The 21,927-nt window shown below is 42.9% G+C and overlaps 1 protein-coding gene across 1 annotated transcript in view; it reads left to right on the forward strand.

Moving 5' to 3' along the window:
- Positions 1 to 4,151: 4,151 nt before the first annotated feature.
- The window catches only part of LOC139374086 (neuronal acetylcholine receptor subunit alpha-9-I), a 45,898-nt gene continuing 28,122 nt past the window's right edge, over positions 4,152 to 21,927 (forward strand). Inside the window, exons 1-5 of the mRNA XM_071115079.1 lie at positions 4,152 to 4,197; positions 5,429 to 5,574; positions 8,955 to 9,109; positions 19,247 to 19,427; positions 20,245 to 20,461. Coding sequence (XP_070971180.1) covers positions 4,152 to 4,197; positions 5,429 to 5,574; positions 8,955 to 9,109; positions 19,247 to 19,427; positions 20,245 to 20,461 — 745 coding nt within the window. The remainder of the gene's footprint in view (positions 4,198 to 5,428; positions 5,575 to 8,954; positions 9,110 to 19,246; positions 19,428 to 20,244; positions 20,462 to 21,927) is intronic.

Consider the following 21,927-nt stretch of genomic DNA (forward strand, 5'->3'; position numbering starts at 1 on the left):
CTTACCAAAAGTTGTATATAGTATTATAAACCTTACCAACAATATTATATATTATATAGTATTATATATACCTTACCAACAGTATTATATAGTATTATAAACCTTACCAACAGTATTATATAGTATTTTATACCTTACCAAAAGTATTATATAGTATTATAAACCTTACCAACAGTATTATATATTATATAGTATTATAAACCTTACCAACAGTATTATAGAGTATTATAAACCTTACCAAAAGTATTATAGAAAAGTATTATAGAGTCTTATAAACCTTACCAACAGTATTATATAGTATTATATACCTTACCAAAAGTATTACATAGTATTATAAACCCTACCAACAGTATTATATATTATATAGTATTATATATTGTATAGTATTATAAACCTTACCAAAAGTTGTATATAGTATTATAAACCATACCAACAATATTATATATTATATAGTATTATATATACCTTACCAACAGTATTATATAGTATTATAAACCTTACCAACACTATGAAATAACACATATGGAATCATGTAGTAACCAAAAAAAAGTGTTAAACAAGTCAAAATATATTTTATATTTTAGATTCTTCAAAGTAGCCACCCTTGCCTTGATGACAGCTTTGCACACTCTTGGCATTCTCTCAACCAGCTTCATGAGGTAGTCACCTGGAATGCATTTCAATTAACGGGTGTGCCTTGTTAAAAGTTAATTTGTGCATTTTTTCCCCCTTCTTAATGCGTTTGAGCCAATCAGTTGTTTTGTGACAAGGTAGGGGTGGTATACAGAAGATAGCCCTATTTGTTAAAAGACCAAGTCCATATTATGTCAAGAACAGCTCAAGTAAGCAAAGAGAAATGACAGTCCATCATTACTTTAAGACATGAAGGTCAGTCAATCTGGAAAATGTCAAGAACGTTGAAAGTTTCTTCAAGTGCCGTCGCTAAAACCACCAAGCGCCATGATGAACCTGTCTCTCATGAGGACCACCACAGACCCAGAGTTACCTCTGCTCTCATGAGGACCACCACAGGAAAGACCCAGAGTTACCTCTGCTCTCATGAGGACCACCACAGGAAAGACCCAGAGTCCTCTGCTGAAACCACCAAGCGCCATGATGAAACTGGCTCTCATGAGGACCACCACAGACCCAGAGTTACCTCTGCTAAAACCACCAAGCGCCATGATGAAACTGGCTCTCATGAGGACCACCACAGACCCAGAGTTACCTCTGCTAAAACCACCAAGCGCCATGATGAAACTGGCTCTCATGAGGACCACCACAGACCCAGAGGTACCTCTGCTAAAACCACCAAGCGCCATGATGAAACTGGCTCTCATGAGGACCACCACAGACCCAGAGTTACCTCTGCTGAAACCACCAAGCGCCATGATGAACCTGTCTCTCATGAGGACCACCACAGACCCAGAGTTATCTCTGCTCTCATGAGGACCACCACAGACCCAGAGTTACCTCTGCTGCAGAGGATAAGTTCATTTGAGTTACCAGCCTCAGAAATTGCAGCCCAAATACATGCTTCACAGAGTTCAAGTAACCGACACATCTCAACGTCAACTGTTCAGAGGAGACTGAGCGAATCAGGCCTTCATGGTCGAATTGCTGCAAAGAAAACACTACTAAAGGACACCAATAATAAGAAGAGACTTGCTTGGGCCAAGAAACACAAGCAGTGGATATTAGACCGGTGGAAATCTGTCCTTTGGTCTGATGAGTCCAAACCGCCTTGTCTTGGTGAGATGCAGAGTAGGTGAAGAGATGATTTCAGCATGTGTGGTTCCCACTGTGAAGCATGGAGGAGGAGGTGTTATGGTGTGGGGATGCTTTGCCGGTGACACTGTCTGTTATTTAGAATTCAAGGCACACTTAACCAGCTTAACCAGCATGGCTACCACAGCATTCTGCAGCAATACGCCATCCCATCTGGTTTGCGCTTAGTGGGACTATCATTTGTTTTTCAACAGGACAATGAACCAACGAACCTCCAGGCTGTGTAAGGGCTATTTGACCAAGAAGGAGAGTGATGGAGTGCTGCATCAGATGACCTGGCCTCCACAATCACCCCAACCTTTTACCCAATTGAGAGGGTTTGGGATGAGTTGGACTGCTGAGTGAAGGAAAAGCAGCCAATAAGTGCTCAGCACATCTGGGGACTCCTTCAAGACTGTTGGAAACGCATTCCAGGTGAAGCTGGTTGAGAGAATGCCAAGAGTGTGCAAAGCTGTCATCAAGGCAAAGGATGGCTACTTTGAAAAATCTAAAATATATTTTGTTATGCTTAATTTTTTGGGGGTTACTACATGATTCCATATTTCATAGTTTTGATGTCTTCACTATTATTGTAATATGCAAAATAATAAAGGAAAACCCTTGACTGAGTAGGTGTGTCCAAACTTCAGACTGTAAGTATTCAGACCCTTGACTGAGTAGGTGTGTCCAAACTTCAGACTGTAAGTATTCAGACCCTTGACTGAGTAGGTGTGTCCAAACTTCAGACTGTAAGTATTCAGACCCTTGACTGAGTAGGTGTGTCCAAACTTCAGACTGTAAGTATTCAGACCCTTGACTGAGTAGGTGTGTCCAAACTTCGGACTGTAAGTATTCAGACCCTTGACTGAGTAGGTGTGTCCAAACTTCAGACTGTAAGTATTCAGACCCTTGACTGAGTAGGTGTGTCCAAACTTCGGACTGTAAGTATTCAGACCCTTGAATGAGTAGGTGTGTCCAAACTTCGGACTGTAAGTATTCAGACCCTTTACTCAGTACTTTGTTGAAGTACCTTTGGCAGCGATTACAGCCTCGATTCTTCTTGGGTATGACGCTACAAGCTTGGCACACCTGTATTCGGGGAGTTTCTCCCATTCTTCTCTGCAGATCCTCTCAAGCTCTGTCAGGTTGGATGGGGAGCGTCGCTGCACAGCTATTTTCAAGTCTCCCTAGAGATGTTCGATCGGGTTCAAGTCCGGGCTCTGGCTGGGCCACTCAAGGACATTCAGAGATTTGTCCCGAAGTCACTCCTGTGTTGTCTTGCCTGTGTGCTTAAGGTCGTTGTGCTGTTGGAAGCTGAACCTTCACCCCAGTCTGAGGCCCTGAGTGCTCTGGAGCAGGTTTTCATCAAGGACCTCTCTGTACTTTGCTCCGTTCATCTTTGCCTCGATCCTGACTAGTCTCCCAGTCCCTACTGCTGAAAACCATCCCCACAGCATGATGCTACCATCACCATGCTTCACCGTAGGGATGGTGCCAGGTTTCCTCCAGACGTGACGCTTGGCATTCAGGCCAAGTAGTTTAATCTTGGTTTCATCAGACCAGAGAATTTAGTTTCTCATAGGCTTGAAAGTCCTTTAGGTGCCTTTTGGCAAACTCCAAGAGGGCTGTCGTGCCTTTTACTGAGGAGTGGCTTCCGCCTGGGGTCTGAATGCTTTCCGAGTGCACTGTGTGTAGTGCTCTTTGATACCCCTGTTGTCCTGTCTGATCTAAGGGTTGTTCTCTGCCTGATTGACATCTGTCTCAGGGTGTGTGTGTGTAACACAGTAAGGCAGGGTGTGAGTGTGTGTGTGTGTGTGTGTTTGTCTTGGGGTGTGTGTCTGTGTTTCTTGGGGTGTGTATGGGCAGATAGACGTTCATGTATCTGGTTTCACGCTGTGTCCTTGTGCTACCTGATATCCCCAGCTCGTGTGTGTGTGTCTGTGTGTGTGTGTGTGTGTGTGTGTGTGTGTGTGTGTGTGTGTGTGTGTGTGTGTGTGTGTGTGTGTGTGTGTGTGTGTGTGTGTGAGATATCCTGGTTCAGTGACACAACGGAACACAAAAATAACGACCAGCGTAGCGTCAAGACTCTAGAACACAATGTCTACATTCTAGTGTTCTATCCAGAGTGCTCTATCTAGAGTGTTCTATCTAGAGTGTTCTATCCAGAGTGTTCTATCCAGAGTGTTCTATCTAGAGTGTTCTATCCAGAGTGTTCTATCCAGAGTGTTCTGTGCAGAGTGTTCTATCTAGAGTGTTCTGTGCAGAGTGTTCTGTGGCTGGGCTGTGGATCACAATGGGACTCCATAGAAGAGGATTCTAACTAGGCCGTCTCTGTTATTTGCGAGTTGAATAATTGATCCGTTGGTTGGAGGCAGCAGGGCAACATGAAGACGGTGGTGCTACTGGTGTGGATCAGCTGCTGGATCGATGGTGAGAGAACCTCTACCATGTTGTTGATTAGGATTATAGATAAATGGTGAGAGAACCTCTGTCATGTTGTTAATTAGGATAATAGATAAATGGTGAGAGAACCTCTGTCATGTTGTTAATTAGGATTATAGATAAATGGTGAGATAACCTCTACCATGTTGTTAATTAGTATTATAGATAAATGGTGAGAGAACCTCTACCATGTTGTTAATTAGTATTATAGATAAATGGTGAGAGAACCTCTATCATGTTGTTAATTAGTGTTATAGATAAATGGTGAGAGAACCTCTATCATGTTGTTAATTAGTATTATAGATAAATGGTGAACCTCTACCATGTTGTTAATGAGTATTATAGATAAATGGTGAGAGAACCTCTGTAATGTTGTTGATTAGTATTATAGATAAATGGTGAGAGAACCTCTGTCATGTTGTTAATTAGTATTATAGATAAATGGTGAGAGAACCTCTACCATGTTGTTAATTAGTGTTATAGATAAATGGTGAGAGAACCTCTATCATGTTGTTGATTAGTATTATAGATAAATGGTGAGAGAACCTCTGTCATGTTGTTAATTAGTATTATAGATAAATGGTGAGAGAACCTCTATCATGATGTTAATTAGTATTATAGATAAGTGGTGAACCTCTACCATGTTGTTAATTAGTATTATAGATAAATGGTGAGAGAACCTCTATCATGTTAATTAGTATTATAGATAAATGGTGAGAGAACCTCTGTCATGTTGATAATTAGTATTATAGATAAATGGTGAGAGAACCTCTGTCATGTTGTTAATTAGTATTATAGATAAATGGTGAGAGAACCTCTGTCATGTTGTTAATTAGTATTATAGATAAATGGTGAGAGAACCTCTATCATGTTAATTCATATTATAGATAAATGGTGAGAGAACCTTTATCATGTTAATTAGCATTATAGATAAATGGTGAGAGAACCTCTATCATGTTAATTAGTATTATAGATCAATAATTCCTCCCTCTCCCCCCTCCCCCCCTCTTCCCCCCCCCCCTCTCTCCCCCTCCCTCTCCCCCATCCCATCCCCCCTCTCCCCATCCCCTCCCTCCCCCTTCTCGATCCCCCCCCCCCTCCCTCTCCCCCATCCCATCCCCTCTCACCCTTCTCCCTTCCTCCCCCTCCCCCTCCCCCATCCCTCCTCTCCCCCCCTACCCTCCCTCTCTCCCCTCCCTCCCCTCCCCCCTCCCTCCAGTATGTACCAGTGCCCAGGGTCGTTATGCCCAGAAGCTGCTTAACGACCTGATGGAAAATTACTCCAGTGCCCTGAGACCAGTAGAAGACACGGACAAGACCCTGAACGTCACACTACAGATCACCCTGTCTCAGATCAAAGATATGGTGAGGACTCACTATAGACCATCACCCTGTCTCACTATAGACCATCACCCTGTCTCACTACAGACCATCACCCTGTCTCACTACAGACCATCACCCTGTCTCAGATCAAAGATATGGTGAGGACTCACTATAGACCATCACCCTGTCTCAGATCAAAGATATGGTGAGGACTCACTATAGACCATCACCCTGTCTCAGATCAAAGATATGGTGAGGACTCACTATAGACCATCACCATGTCTCAGATCAAAGATATGGTGAGGACTCACTTTAGACCATCACCCTGTCTCACTACAGACCATCACCCTGTCTCAGATCAAAGATATGGTGAGGACTCACTAGAGTGCAGGGCTCTCCAACCCTGTTCCTGGGTTACTGCAGGACTCTCTCTCCAACCCTGTTCCTGGGTTACTGCAGGACTCTCTCTCCAACCCTGTTCCTGGGTTACTGCAGGACTCTCTCTCCAACCCTGTTCCTGGGTTACTGCAGGACTCTCTCTCCAACCCTGTTCCTGGGTTACTGCAGGACTCTCTCTCCAACCCTGTTCCTGGGTTACTGCAGGACTCTCTCTCCAACCCTGTTCCTGGGTTACTGCAGGACTCTCTCTCCAACCCTGTTCCTGGGTTACTGCAGGACTCTCTCTCCAACCCTGTTCCTGGGTTACTGCAGGACTCTCTCTCCAACCCTGTTCCTGGGTTACTGCAGGACTCTCTCTCCAACCCTGTTCCTGGTGTACTGCAGGACTCTCTCTCCAACCCTGTTCCTGGGTTACTGCAGGACTCTCTCTCCAACCCTGTTCCTGGGTTACTGCAGGACTCTCTCTCCAACCCTGTTACTGGGTTACTGCAGGACTCTCTCTCCAACCCTGTTCCTGGGTTACTGCAGGACTCTCTCTCCAACCCTGTTCCTGGGTTACTGCAGGACTCTCTCTCCAACCCTGTTCCTGGGTTACTGCAGGACTCTCTCTCCAACCCTGTTCCTGCAGGACTCTCTCTCCAACCCTGTTCCTGGGTTACTGCAGGACTCTATCTCCAACCCTGTTCCTGGGTTACTGCAGGACTCTCTCTCCAACCCTGTTCCTGGTGTACTGCAGGACTCTCTCTCCAACCCTGTTCCTGGGTTACTGCAGGACTCTCTCTCCAACCCTGTTCCTGGGTTACTGCAGGACTCTCTCTCCAACCCTGTTCCTGGTGTACTGCAGGACTCTCTCTCCAACCCTGTTCCTGGGTTACTGCAGGACTCTCTCTCCAACCCTGTTCCTGGTTTACTGCAGGGCTCTCTCTCCAACCCTGTTCCTGGGTTACTGCAGGACTCTCTCTCCAACCCTGTTCCTGGGTTACTGCAGGACTCTCTCTCCAACCCTGTTCCTGGTGTACTGCAGGACTCTCTCTCCAACCCTCTTCCTGGTTTACTGCAGGGCCCTCCAACCCTGTTCCTGGTTTACTGCAGGACTCTCTCTCCAACCCTGTTCCTGGGTTACTGCAGGACTCTCTCTCCAACCCTGTTCCTGGGTTACTGCAGGACTCTCTCTCCAACCCTGTTCCTGGGTTACTGCAGGACTCTCTCTCCAACCCTGTTCCTGGGTTATTGCAGGACTCTCTCTCCAACCCTGTTCCTGGTGTACTGCAGGACTCTCTCTCCAACCCTGTTCCTGGGTTACTGTAGGACTCTCTCTCCAACCCTGTTCCTGGTTTACTGCAGGACTCTCTCTCCAACCCTGTTCCTGGGTTACTGCAGGACTCTCCAACCCCGTTCCTGGGTTACTGCAGGACTCTCTCTCCAACCCTGTTCCTGGGTTACTGCAGGACTCTCTCTCCAACCCTGTTCCTGGTGTACTGCAGGACTCTCCAACCCTGTTCCTGGGTTAGTGCAGGACCCTCCTACCCTGTTCCTGGTGTACTGCAGGACTCTCTCTCCAACCCTGTTCCTGGGTTACTGCAGGACTCTCTCTCCAACCCTGTTCCTGGGTTACTGCAGGACTCTCTCTCCAACCCTGTTCCTGGGTTACTGCAGGACTCTCTCTCCAACCCTGTTCCTGGGTTACTGCAGGACTCTCTCTCCAACCCTGTTCCTGGGTTACTGCAGGACTCTCTCTCCAACCCTGTTCCTGGGTTACTGCAGGACTCTCTCTCAGACCCTGTTCCTGGGTTACTGCAGGACTCTCTCTCCAACCCTGTTCCTGGTGTACTGCAGGACTCTCTCTCCAACCCTGTTCCTGGGTTACTGCAGGACTCTCTCTCCAACCCTGTTCCTGGGTTACTGCAGGACTCTCTCTCCAACCCTGTTCCTGGTGTACTGCAGGACTCTCCAACCCTGTTCCTGGGTTACTGCAGGACCCTCCAACCCTGTTCCTGGGTTACTGCAGGACTCTCTCTCCAACCCTGTTCCTGGGTTACTGCAGGACTCTCTCTCCAACCCTGTTCCTGGTGTACTGCAGGACTCTCTCTCCAACCCTGTTCCTGGGTTACTGCAGGACTCTCTCTCCAACCCTGTTCCTGGTGTACTGCAGGACTCTCCAACCCTGTTCCTGGGTTACTGCAGGACTCTCCAACTCTGTTCCTGGTTTACTGCAGGACTCTCTCTCCAACCCTGTTCCTGGGTTACTGCAGGACTCTCTCTCCAACCCTGTTCCTGGGTTACTGCAGGACTCTCTCTCCAACCCTGTTCCTGGTTTACTGCAGGGCTCTCTCTCCAACCCTGTTCCTGGTGTACTGCAGGACTCTCTCTCCAACCCTGTTCCTGGGTTACTGCAGGACTCTCTCTCCAACCCTGTTCCTGGTGTACTGCAGGACTCTCCAACCCTGTTCCTGGGTTACTGCAGGACCCTCCAACCCTGTTCCTGGGTTACTGCAGGACTCTCTCTCCAACCCTGTTCCTGGGTTACTGCAGGACTCTCTCTCCAACCCTGTTCCTGGTGTACTGCAGGACTCTCTCTCCAACCCTGTTCCTTGGTTACTGCAGGACTCTCCAGCTCTGTTCCTGGTTTACTGCAGGACTCTCCAGCTCTGTTCCTGGTTTACTGCAGGACTCTCCAACACTGTTCATTGGTTACTGCAGGACTCTCTCTCCAACCCTCTTCCTGGTTTACTGCAGGGCCCTCCAACCCTGTTCCTTGGTTACTGCAGGACTCTCCAACTCTGTTCCTGGGTTACTGCAGGACTCTCTCTCCAACCCTGTTCCTAGTGTACTGCATCTATGTAATTTGTGCAGTGTATTTTTAATGTCTCTAGGGGGCAGCAGTGGATCGTAATGTAGATATAACAATGTTAGTCAAATAACCAGGATGTCAAGGTTCATCTGTCCTGACGTCTTACGTGTCTGTGTGTGTGTGTGCGTGTGTGTGTGTGTGTGTGTGTGTGTGTGTGTGTGTGTGTGTCCAGGACGAGAGGAACCAGGTGTTGACTACCTACCTGTGGATCCGTCAGACGTGGTTCGATGCGTACCTGAAGTGGGATAAAGAGGAATACGATGGACTGGAGGTTATCCGCATCCCCAGTAACCTGGTCTGGAGACCTGACATAGTGCTCTATAACAAGTCAGTCTGGATCTCTGTCTCTCTGTGGAGACCTGACATAGTGCTCTATAACAAGTCAGTCTGGATCTCTGTCTCTCTGTGGAGACCTGACATAGTGCTCTATAACAAGTCAGTCTGGATCTCTGTCTCTCTGTGGAGACCTGACATAGTGCTCTATAACAAGTCAGTCTGGATCTCTGTCTCTCTGTGGAGACCTGACATAGTGCTCTATAACAAGTCAGTCTCGATCTCTGTCTCTCTGTGGAGACCTGACATAGTGCTCTATAACAAGTCAGTCTGGATCTCTGTCTCTCTGTGGAGACCTGACATAGTGCTCTATAACAAGTCAGTCTGGATCTCTGTCTCTCTGTGGAGACCTGACATAGTGCTCTATAACAAGTCAGTCTGGATCTCTGTCTCTCTGTGGAGACCTGACATAGTGCTCTATAACAAGTCAGTCTGGATCTCTGTCTCTCTGTGGAGACCTGACATAGTGCTCTATAACAAGTCAGTCTGGATCTCTGTCTCTCTGTGGAGACCTGACATAGTGCTCTATAACAAGTCAGTCTGGATCTCTGTCTCTCTGTGGAGACCTGACATAGTGATTCATAACAAGTCAGTCTGGATCTCTGTCTCTTTGTGGAGACCTGACATAGTGCTCTATAACAAGTCAGTCTGGATCTCTGTCTCTCTGTGGAGACCTGACATAGTGCTTCATAACAAGTCATTCTGGATCTCTGTCTCTCTGTGGAGACCTGACATAGTGCTCTATAACAAGTCAGTCTGGGTCTCTCTGTGGAGACCTGACATAGTGCTCTATAACAAGTCAGTCTCTGTCTCTCTGTGGAGACCTGACATAGTGCTTTATAACAAGTCATTCTGGATCTCTGTCTCTCTGTGGAGACCTGACATAGTGCTCTATAACAAGTCAGTCTGGGTCTCTCTGTGGAGACCTGACATAGTGCTCTATAACAAGTCAGTCTCTGTCTCTCTGTGGAGACCTGACATAGTGCTCTATAACAAGTCAGTCTGGATCTCTGTCTCTCTGTGGAGACCTGACATAGTGCTTCATAACAAGTCATTCTGGATCTCTGTCTCTCTGTGGAGACCTGACATAGTGCTCTATAACAAGTCAGTCTGCGTCTCTGTCTCTCTGTGGAGACCTGACATAGTGCTTTATAACAAGTCAGTCTGGGTCTCTCTGTGGAGACCTGACATAGTGCTTTATAACAAGTCAGTCTGGGTCTCTCTCTGTGGAGACCTGACATAGTGCTTTATAACGAGTCAGTCTGGATCTCTCTGTGGAGACCTGACATAGTGCTTTATAACGAGTCAGTCTGGATCTCTCTCTGTGGAGACCTGACATAGTGCTTTATAACAAGTCAGTCTGGATCTCTGTCTCTCTGTGGAGACCTGACATAGTGCTCTATAACAAGTCAGTCTGGATCTCTGTCTCTCTGTGGAGACCTGACATAGTGCTCTATAACAAGTCAGTCTCGATCTCTGTCTCTCTGTGGAGACCTGACATAGTGCTCTATAACAAGTCAGTCTGGATCTCTGTCTCTCTGTGGAGACCTGACATAGTGCTCTATAACAAGTCAGTCTGGATCTCTGTCTCTCTGTGGAGACCTGACATAGTGATTCATAACAAGTCAGTCTGGATCTCTGTCTCTTTGTGGAGACCTGACATAGTGCTCTATAACAAGTCAGTCTGGATCTCTGTCTCTCTGTGGAGACCTGACATAGTGCTTCATAACAAGTCATTCTGGATCTCTGTCTCTCTGTGGAGACCTGACATAGTGCTCTATAACAAGTCAGTCTGGGTCTCTCTGTGGAGACCTGACATAGTGCTCTATAACAAGTCAGTCTCTGTCTCTCTGTGGAGACCTGACATAGTGCTTTATAACAAGTCATTCTGGATCTCTGTCTCTCTGTGGAGACCTGACATAGTGCTCTATAACAAGTCAGTCTGGGTCTCTCTGTGGAGACCTGACATAGTGCTCTATAACAAGTCAGTCTCTGTCTCTCTGTGGAGACCTGACATAGTGCTCTATAACAAGTCAGTCTGGATCTCTGTCTCTCTGTGGAGACCTGACATAGTGCTTCATAACAAGTCATTCTGGATCTCTGTCTCTCTGTGGAGACCTGACATAGTGCTCTATAACAAGTCAGTCTGCGTCTCTGTCTCTCTGTGGAGACCTGACATAGTGCTTTATAACAAGTCAGTCTGGGTCTCTCTGTGGAGACCTGACATAGTGCTTTATAACAAGTCAGTCTGGGTCTCTCTCTGTGGAGACCTGACATAGTGCTTTATAACGAGTCAGTCTGGATCACTCTGTGGAGACCTGACATAGTGCTTTATAACGAGTCAGTCTGGATCTCTCTCTGTGGAGACCTGACATAGTGCTTTATAACAAGTCAGTCTGGATCTCTGTCTCTCTGTGGAGACCTGACATAGTGCTTTATAACAAGTCAGTCTGGATCTCTCTCTGTGAAGACCTGACATAGTGCTCTATAACAAGTCAGTCTGGGTCTCTCTCTGTGGAGACCTGGCATAGTGCTTTATAACAAGTCATTCTGGATATCTGTGGAGACCTGACATAGTGCTTTATAACAAGTCAGTCTGGATCTCTCTGTGGAGACCTGACATAGTGCTCTATAACAAGTCAGTCTGGATCTCTCTGTGGAGACCTGACATAGTGCTCTATAACAAGTCAGGCTGGATCTCTGTCTCTCTGTGGAGACCTGACATAGTGCTCTATAACAAGTCAGTCTGGGTCTCTGTCTCTCTGTGGAGACCTGACATAGTGCTCTATAACAAGTCAGTCTGGATCTCTGTCTCTCTGTGGAGACCTGACATAGTGCTCTATAACAAGTCAGTCTGGATCTCTCTCTGTGGAGACCTGACATAGTGCTCTATAACAAGTCAGTCTGGATCTCTCTGTGGAGACCTGACATAGTGCTCTATAACAAGTCAGTCTGGATCTCTCTGTGGAGACCTGACATAGTGCTCTATAACAAGTCAGTCTCTGTCTCTCTGTGGAGACCTGACATAGTGCTTTATAACAAGTCAGTCTGGGTCTCTGTCTCTCTGTGGAGACCTGACATAGTGCTTTATAACGAGTCAGTCTGGATCACTGTCTCTCTGTCTCTGTGGAGACCTGACATAGTGCTTTATAACGAGTCCGTCTGGATCTCTCTCATTCTGTGGAGACCTGACATAGTGCTTTATAACAAGTCAGTCTATATACCTCTCTATATACCTCTCTATATACCTCTCTGTGTCTCTATATACCTCTCTGTGTCTCTATATACCTCTCTGTGTCTCTATATACCTCTCTATATACCTCTCTGTATCTCTATATACCTCTCTGTGTCTCTATATACCTCTCTATATACCTCTCTGTGTCTCTATATACCTCTCTATATACCTCTCTGTGTCACTATATACCTCTCTATATACCTCTCTGTGTCTCTATATACCTCTCTATATACCTCTCTGTGTCTCTATATACCTCTCTATATACCTCTCTGTGTCTCTATATACCTCTCTGTGTCTCTATATACCTCTCTATATACCTCTCTATATACCTCTCTATATACCTCTCTTTGTCTCTATATACCTCTCTATATACCTCTCTATATACCTCTCTGTGTCTCTATATACCTCTCTGTGTCTCTATATACCTCTCTGTGTCTCTATATACCTCTCTGTGTCTCTATATACCTCTCTATATACCTCTCTGTGTCTCTATATACCTCTCTATATACTTCTTTATATACCTCTCTATATACCTCTCTGTGTCTCTATATACCTCTCTATATACCTCTCTGTGTCTCTATATACCTCTCTATATACCTCTCTATATACCTCTCTATATACCTCTCTATATACCTCTCTATATACCTCTCTATATACCTCTCTGTGTCTCTATATACCTCTCTATATACCTCTCTGTGTCTCTATATACCTCTCTATATACCTCTCTATATACCTCTCTGTGTCTCTATATACCTCTCTATATAACCTCTCTTTGTCTCTATATACCTCTCTATATACCTCTCTGTGTCTCTATATACCTCTCTGTGTCTCTATATACCTCTCTGTGTCTCTATATACCTCTCTGTGTCTCTATATACCTCTCTATATACCTCTCTATATACCTCTCTGTGTCTCTATATACCTCTCTATATACCTCTCTATATACCTCTCTGTGTCTCTATATACCTCTCTATGTCTCTATATACCTCTCTATATACCTCTCTGTGTCTCTATATACCTCTCTATATACCTCTCTGTCTCTCTATATACCTCTCTGTGTCTCTATATACCTCTCTATATACCTCTCTATATACCTCTCTATATACCTCTCTATATACCTCGCTGTGTCTCTATATACCTCTCTATATACCTCTCTATATACCTCTCTATATACCTCTTTGTGTCTCTATATACCTCTCTGTGTCTCTATATACCTCTCTGTGTCTCTATATACCTCTCTGTGTCTCTATATACCTCTCTATATACCTCTCTGTGTCTCTATATACCTCTCTGTGTCTCTATATACCTCTCTGTGTCTCTTTATACCTCTCTATATACCTCTCTATATACCTCTCTGTGTCTCTATATACCTCTCTATATACCTTTCTCTGTCTCTATATACCTCTCTATATACCTCTCTATATACCTCTCTGTGTCTCTATATACCTCTCTGTGTCTCTATATACCTCTCTGTGTCTCTATATACCTCTCTGTGTCTCTATATACCTCTCCGTGTCTCTATATACCTCTCTATATACCTCTCTTTGTCTCTATATACCTCTCTATATACCTCTCTGTGTCTCTATATACCTCTCTATATACCTCTCTATATACCTCTCTATATACCTCTCTATATACCTCTCTATATACCTCTCTGTGTCTCTATATACCTCTCTGTGTCTCTATATACCTCTCTATATACCTCTCTGTGTCTCTATATACCTCTCTATATACCTCTCTATATACCTCTCTATATACCTCTCTATATACCTCTCTATATACCTCTCTGTGTCTCTATATACCTCTCTATATACCTCTCTATATACCTCTCTATATACCTCTCTATATACCTCTCTACATACCTCTCTATATACCTCTCTATATACCTCTCTGTGTCTCTATATACCTCTCTATGTCTCTATATACCTCTCTGTGTCTCTATATACCTCTCTGTGTCTCTATATAACTCTCTGTGTCTCTATATACCTCTCTGTGTCTCTATATACCTCTATGTGTCTCTATATACCTCTCTGTGTCTCTATATACCTCTCTGTGTCTCTATATACCTCTCTGTGTCTCTATATACCTCTCTGTGTCTCTATATAGCTCTCTATATACCTCTCTGTGTCTCTATATACCTCTCTATATACCTCTCTGTGTCTCTATATACCTCTCTATATACCTCTCTTTGTCTCTATATACCTCTCTGTGTCTCTATATACCTCTCTGTATCTCTATATACCTCTCTATATACCTCTCTGTGTCTCTATATACCTCTCTGTGTCTCTATATACCTCTCTGTGTCTCTATATACCTCTCTGTGTCTCTATATACCTCTCTGTGTCTCTATATACCTCTATGTGTCTCTATATACCTCTCCGTGTCTCTATATACCTCTCTGTGTCTCTATATACCTCTCTGTATCTCTATATACCTCTCTATATACCTCTCTGTGTCTCTATATACCTCTCTGTGTCTCTATATACCTCTCTATATACCTCTCTGTGTCTCTATATACCTCTCTGTGTCTCTATATACCTCTCTATATACCTCTCTGTGTCTCTATATACCTCTCTATATACCTCTCTATATACCTCTATATATACCTCTCTGTGTCTCTATATACCTCTCTATATACCTCTCTGTGTCTCTATATACCTCTCTGTGTCTCTATATACCTCTCTGTGTCTCTATATACCTCTCTGTGTCTCTATATACCTCTCTATATACCTCTCTGTGTCTCTATATACCTCTCTGTGTCTCTATATACCTCTCTATATACCTCTCTGTGTCTCTATATACCTCTCTATATACCTCTCTATATACCTCTCTATATACCTCTCTGTGTCTCTATATACCTCTCTATATACCTCTCTATATACCTCTCTATATACCTCTCTCTGTCTCTATATACCTCTCTATATACCTCTCTATATACCTCTCTATATACCTCTCTATATACCTCTCTGTGTCTCTATATACCTCTCTATATACCTCTCTATATACCTCTCTGTGTCTCTATATACCTCTCTGTGTCTCTATATACCTCTCTATATACCTCTCTGTGTCTCTATATACCTCTCTATATACCTCTCTATATACCTCTCTGTGTCTCTATATACCTCTCTATATACCTCTCTATATACCTCTCTATATACCTCTCTCTGTCTCTATATACCTCTCTGTGTCTCTATATACCTCTCTGTGTCTCTATATACCTCTCTGTGTCTCTATATACCTCTCTGTGTCTCTATATACCTCTCTGTGTCTCTATATACCTCTCTGTGTCTCTATATACCTCTCTATATACCTCTCTGTGTCTCTATATACCTCTCTATATACCTCTCTGTGTCTCTATATACCTCTCTATATACCTCTCTATATACCTCTCTGTGTCTCTATATACCTCTCTATATACCTCTCTATATACCTCTCTATATACCTCTCTATATACCTCTCTATATACCTCTCTATATACCTCTCTGTGTCTCTATATACCTCTCTATATACCTCTCTGTGTCTCTATATACCTCTCTATATACCTCTCTATATACCTCTCTGTGTCTCTATATACCTCTCTATATAACCTCTCTTTGTCTCTATATACCTCTCTATATACCTCTCTGTGTCTCTATATACCTCTCTGTGTCTCTATATACCTCTCTGTGTCTCTATATACCTCTCTGTGTCTCTATATACCTCTCTATATACCTCTCTATATACCTCTCTGTGTCTCTATATACCTCTCTATATACCTCTCTATATACCTCTCTGTGTCTCTATATACCTCTCTATGTCTCTATATACCTCTCTATATACCTCTCTGTGTCTCTATATACCTCTCTATATACCTCTCTGTGTCTCTATATACCTCTCTGTGTCTCTATATACCTCTCTATATACCTCTCTATATACCTCTCTATATACCTCTCTATATACCTCTCTGTGTCTCTATATACCTCTCTATATACCTCTCTATATACCTCTCTATATACCTCTTTGTGTCTCTATATACCTCTCTGTGTCTCTATATACCTCTCTGTGTCTCTATATACCTCTCTGTGTCTCTATATACCTCTCTGTGTCTCTATATACCTCTCTATATACCTCTCTGTGTCTCTATATACCTCTCTGTGTCTCTATATACCTCTCTGTGTCTCTTTATACCTCTCTATATACCTCTCTATATACCTCTCTGTGTCTCTATATACCTCTCTATATACCTTTCTCTGTCTCTATATACCTCTCTATATACCTCTCTATATACCTCTCTGTGTCTCTATATACCTCTCTGTGTCTCTATATACCTCTCTGTGTCTCTATATACCTCTCTGTGTCTCTATATACCTCTCTGTGTCTCTATATACCTCTCTGTGTCTCTATATACCTCTCTATATACCTCTCTTTGTCTCTATATACCTCTCTATATACCTCTCTGTGTCTCTATATACCTCTCTATATACCTCTCTATATACCTCTCTATATACCTCTCTATATACCTCTCTATATACCTCTCTGTGTCTCTATATACCTCTCTGTGTCTCTATATACCTCTCTATATACCTCTCTGTGTCTCTATATACCTCTCTATATACCTCTCTATATACCTCTCTATATACCTCTCTATATACCTCTCTATATACCTCTCTGTGTCTCTATATACCTCTCTATATACCTCTCTATATACCTCTCTATATACCTCTCTATATACCTCTCTACATACCTCTCTATATACCTCTCTATATACCTCTCTGTGTCTCTATATACCTCTCTATGTCTCTATATACCTCTCTGTGTCTCTATATACCTCTCTGTGTCTCTATATAACTCTCTGTGTCTCTATATACCTCTCTGTGTCTCTATATACCTCTATGTGTCTCTATATACCTCTCTGTGTCTCTATATACCTCTCTGTGTCTCTATATACCTCTCTGTGTCTCTATATACCTCTCTGTGTCTCTATATAGCTCTCTATATACCTCTCTGTGTCTCTATATACCTCTCTATATACCTCTCTGTGTCTCTATATACCTCTCTATATACCTCTCTTTGTCTCTATATACCTCTCTGTGTCTCTATATACCTCTCTGTATCTCTATATACCTCTCTATATACCTCTCTGTGTCTCTATATACCTCTCTGTGTCTCTATATACCTCTCTGTGTCTCTATATACCTCTCTGTGTCTCTATATACCTCTCTGTGTCTCTATATACCTCTCTGTGTCTCTATATACCTCTCTGTGTCTCTATATACCTCTCTGTGTCTCTATATACCTCTCTGTATCTCTATATACCTCTCTATATACCTCTCTGTGTCTATATATACCTCTCTGTGTCTCTATATACCTCTCTATATACCTCTCTGTGTCTCTATATACCTCTCTGTGTCTCTATATACCTCTCTATATACCTCTCTGTGTCTCTATATACCTCTCTATATACCTCTCTATATACCTCTCTATATACCTCTCTGTGTCTCTATATACCTCTCTATATACCTCTCTGTGTCTCTATATACCTCTCTGTGTCTCTATATACCTCTCTGTGTCTCTATATACCTCTCTGTGTCTCTATATACCTCTCTATATACCTCTCTGTGTCTCTATATACCTCTCTGTGTCTCTATATACCTCTCTATATACCTCTCTGTGTCTCTATATACCTCTCTATATACCTCTCTATATACCTCTCTATATACCTCTCTGTGTCTCTATATACCTCTCTATATACCTCTCTATATACCTCTCTATATACCTCTCTCTGTCTCTATATACCTCTCTATATACCTCTCTATATACCTCTCTATATACCTCTCTGTGTCTCTATATACCTCTCTATATACCTCTCTATATACCTCTCTGTGTCTCTATATACCTCTCTGTGTCTCTATATACCTCTCTATATACCTCTCTGTGTCTCTATATACCTCTCTATATACCTCTCTATATACCTTTCTGTGTCTCTATATACCTCTCTATATACCTCTCTATATACCTCTCTATATACCTCTCTCTGTCTCTATATACCTCTCTGTGTCTCTATATACCTCTCTGTGTCTCTATATACCTCTCTGTGTCTCTATATACCTCTCTGTGTCTCTATATACCTCTCTGTGTCTCTATATACCTCTCTGTGTCTCTATATACCTCTCTGTGTCTCTATATACCTCTCTGTGTCTCTATATACCTCTCTATATACCTCTCTGTGTCTCTATATACCTCTCTATATACCTCTCTGTGTCTCTATATACCTCTCTATATACCTCTCTATATACCTCTCTGTGTCTCTATATACCTCTCTATATACCTCTCTGTGTCTCTATATACATCTCTATATACCTCTCTATATACCTCTCTATATACCTCTCTATATACCTCTCTGTGTCTCTATATACCTCTCTATATACCTCTCTATATACCTCTCTGTGTCTCTATATACCTCTCTATATACCTCTCTATATACCTCTCTATATACCTCTCTGTGTCTCTATATACGTCTCTATATACCTCTCTATATACCTCTCTGTGTCTCTATATACCTCTCTATATACCTCTCTGTGTCTCTATATACCTCTCTATATACCTCTCTATGTGTATATTTATACTGGGTGTGTCTCTATGTGTCTCTGTGTTTGTCTGTGTGTCTCTGAGTGTGTCTCTGTGTGTCTGTGTGTGTCCGTTTGTCTCTGTGTGTGTCTCTGTGTGTCTGTGGGTGTCTGTTTGTCTCTGTGTGTATCTGTGTCTCTGTGTGTCTCTGTGTGTCTCTCTGTGTCTCTCTGTGTCTGTGTATCTCTGTGTTTCCGTTTGTCTCTGTGTGTGTCTGTGTGTCTCCGTGCGTCTGTATGTCTCTGTGTCTGTGTGTCTCTGTGTGTGTGTGTCTCTGTCTCTGTGTGTAGGGCTGATGAGGAAGCATCTGGTCCAGCAGACACCAACGTGGTGTTACGTTACAATGGAGAGATAACCTGGGACATGCCGGCCATCACCAAGAGCTCCTGTGTTGTGGACGTCTCCTACTTTCCCTTCGACTGGCAGTGGTGTAACCTCACGTTTGGGTCCTGGACATACAACGGCAACCAGGTCTGTCTGTCTGTCTGTCTGCCTTTCTGTCTGTCTGTCTGTCTGTCTGTCTGTCTGTCTGTCTGTCTGTCTGTCTGTCTGTCTACACACACACACACATAAAGAGGCATTTACAGTTGAAGTCGGAAGTTTACCTTAGCCAAATACATTTAAACTCAGTATATATATATATAAAATAAAGTGGTGATTGTGAAAAACTGAGTTTTTATATATATAACATATATATGTTTGGTATAATACACACGTTGCTAAATTTCTTAAAAACTGAATAATTTCAGCCAGAAGAGACATTGGCAACACAGGAAGGGACATTGGCAACACAGGAACAGACATTGGCAACACAGGAAGGGACATTGGCAACACAGGAACAGACATTGGCAACACAGGAAGAGACATTGGCAACACAGGAACAGACATTGTGTGTGTGTGTGTATACTGTGTGTGTATGATTGTGTGTGTGTGTATACTGTAAGTGTGTATACTGTGTCTCCAGGTGGACGTTGCCACGGGAATGGACAGTCTGTATACTGTAAGTGTGTATAGTGTGTGTGTGTGTGTGTGTGTGTGTGTGTGTGTGTGTGTGTGTGTGTGTGTGTGTGTGTGTGTGTGTGTGTGTGTGTGTGTGTGTGTGTGTGTATACTGTGTGTGTATGATTGTGTGTGTGTGTATACTGTAAGTGTGTATACTGTGTCTCCAGGTGGACGTTGCCACGGGGATGGACAGTCTGTATACTGTAAGTGTGTATACTGTGTGTGTGTGTGTGTGTGTGTATACCGTGTGCGTGTGTATACTGTAAGTGTGTATACTGTGTCTCCAGGTGGACATTGCCATGGGGATGGACAGTGGGGACCTGTCGGACTTTGTGGAGAACGTGGAGTGGGAGTGTCACGGAATGCCGGCGGTCCGCAACGTCATCATGTACGGCTGCTGCTCAGACCCGTATCCTGACATCACCTACACCCTCCACCTGAAGAGACGGTCTCTCTTCTACATCTTCAACCTGCTGCTGCCCTGCTTCCTCATCTCCTTCCTAGGTACTGGTATCACCAGCACCATCATTATTAATATTCCTAGGTACTGGTATCACCAGCATCATCATTATTAATATTCCTAGGTACTGGTATCACCAGCATCATCATTATTAATATTCCTAGGTACTGGTATCACCAGCATCATCATTATTAATATTCCTAGGTACTGGTATCACCAGCACCATCATTATTAATATTCCTAGGTACTGGTATCACCAGCATCATCATTATTAATATTCCTAGGTACTGGTATCACCAGCACCATCATTATTAATATTCCTAGGTACTGGTATCACCAGCATCATCATTATTAATATTCCTAGGTACTGGTATCACCAGCACCATCATTATTAATATTCCTAGGTACTGGTATCACCAGCATCATCATTATTAATATTCCTAGGTACTGGTATCACCAGCACCATCATTATTAATATTCCTAGGTACTGGTATCACCAGCACCATCATTATTAATATTCCTAGGTACTGGTATCACCAGCATCATCATTATTAATATTCCTAGGTACTGGTATCACCAGCATCATCATTATTAATATTCCTAGGTACTGGTATCACCAGCATCATCATTATTAATATTCCTAGGTACTGGTATCACCAGCATCATCATTATTAATATTCCTAGGTACTGGTATCACCAGCATCATCATTATTAATATTCCTAGGTACTGGTATCACCAGCATCATCATTATTAATATTCCTAGGTACTGGTATCACCAGCATCATCATTATTAATATTCCTAGGTACTGGTATCACCAGCATCATCATTATTAATATTCCTAGGTACTGGTATCACCAGCATCATCATTATTAATATTCCTAGGTACTGGTATCACCAGCACCATCATTATTAACATTATTATTATTGTTGTTATTAATATTCCTAGGTACTGGTATCACCAGCATCATCATTATTAATATTATTATTGTTGTTATTAATATTCCTAGGTACTGGTATCACCAGCATCATCATTATTAATATTATTATTGTTGTTGTTATTAATATTCCTAGGTACTGGTATCACCAGCATCATCATTATTAACATTATTATTATTGTTATTCATATTCCTAGGTACTGGTATCACCAGCATCATCATTATTAATATTCCTAGGTACTGGTATCACCAGCATCATCATTATTAATATTCCTAGGTACTGGTATCACCAGCATCATCATTATTAATATTCCTAGGTACTGGTATCACCAGCATCATCATTATTAATGTTCCTAGGTACTGGTATCACCAGCATCATCATTATTAATATTCCTAGGTACTGGTATCACCAGCATCATCATTATTAATATTCCTAGGTACTGGTATCACCAGCACCATCATTATTAATATTCCTAGGTACTGGTATCACCAGCATCATCATTATTAATATTCCTAGGTACTGGTATCACCAGCATCATCATTATTAATATTCCTAGGTACTGGTATCACCAG

The sequence above is a fragment of the Oncorhynchus clarkii genome, chromosome 19 (genome assembly GCF_045791955.1).
Source record: "Oncorhynchus clarkii lewisi isolate Uvic-CL-2024 chromosome 19, UVic_Ocla_1.0, whole genome shotgun sequence".
NCBI lineage: Eukaryota > Metazoa > Chordata > Actinopteri > Salmoniformes > Salmonidae > Oncorhynchus > Oncorhynchus clarkii.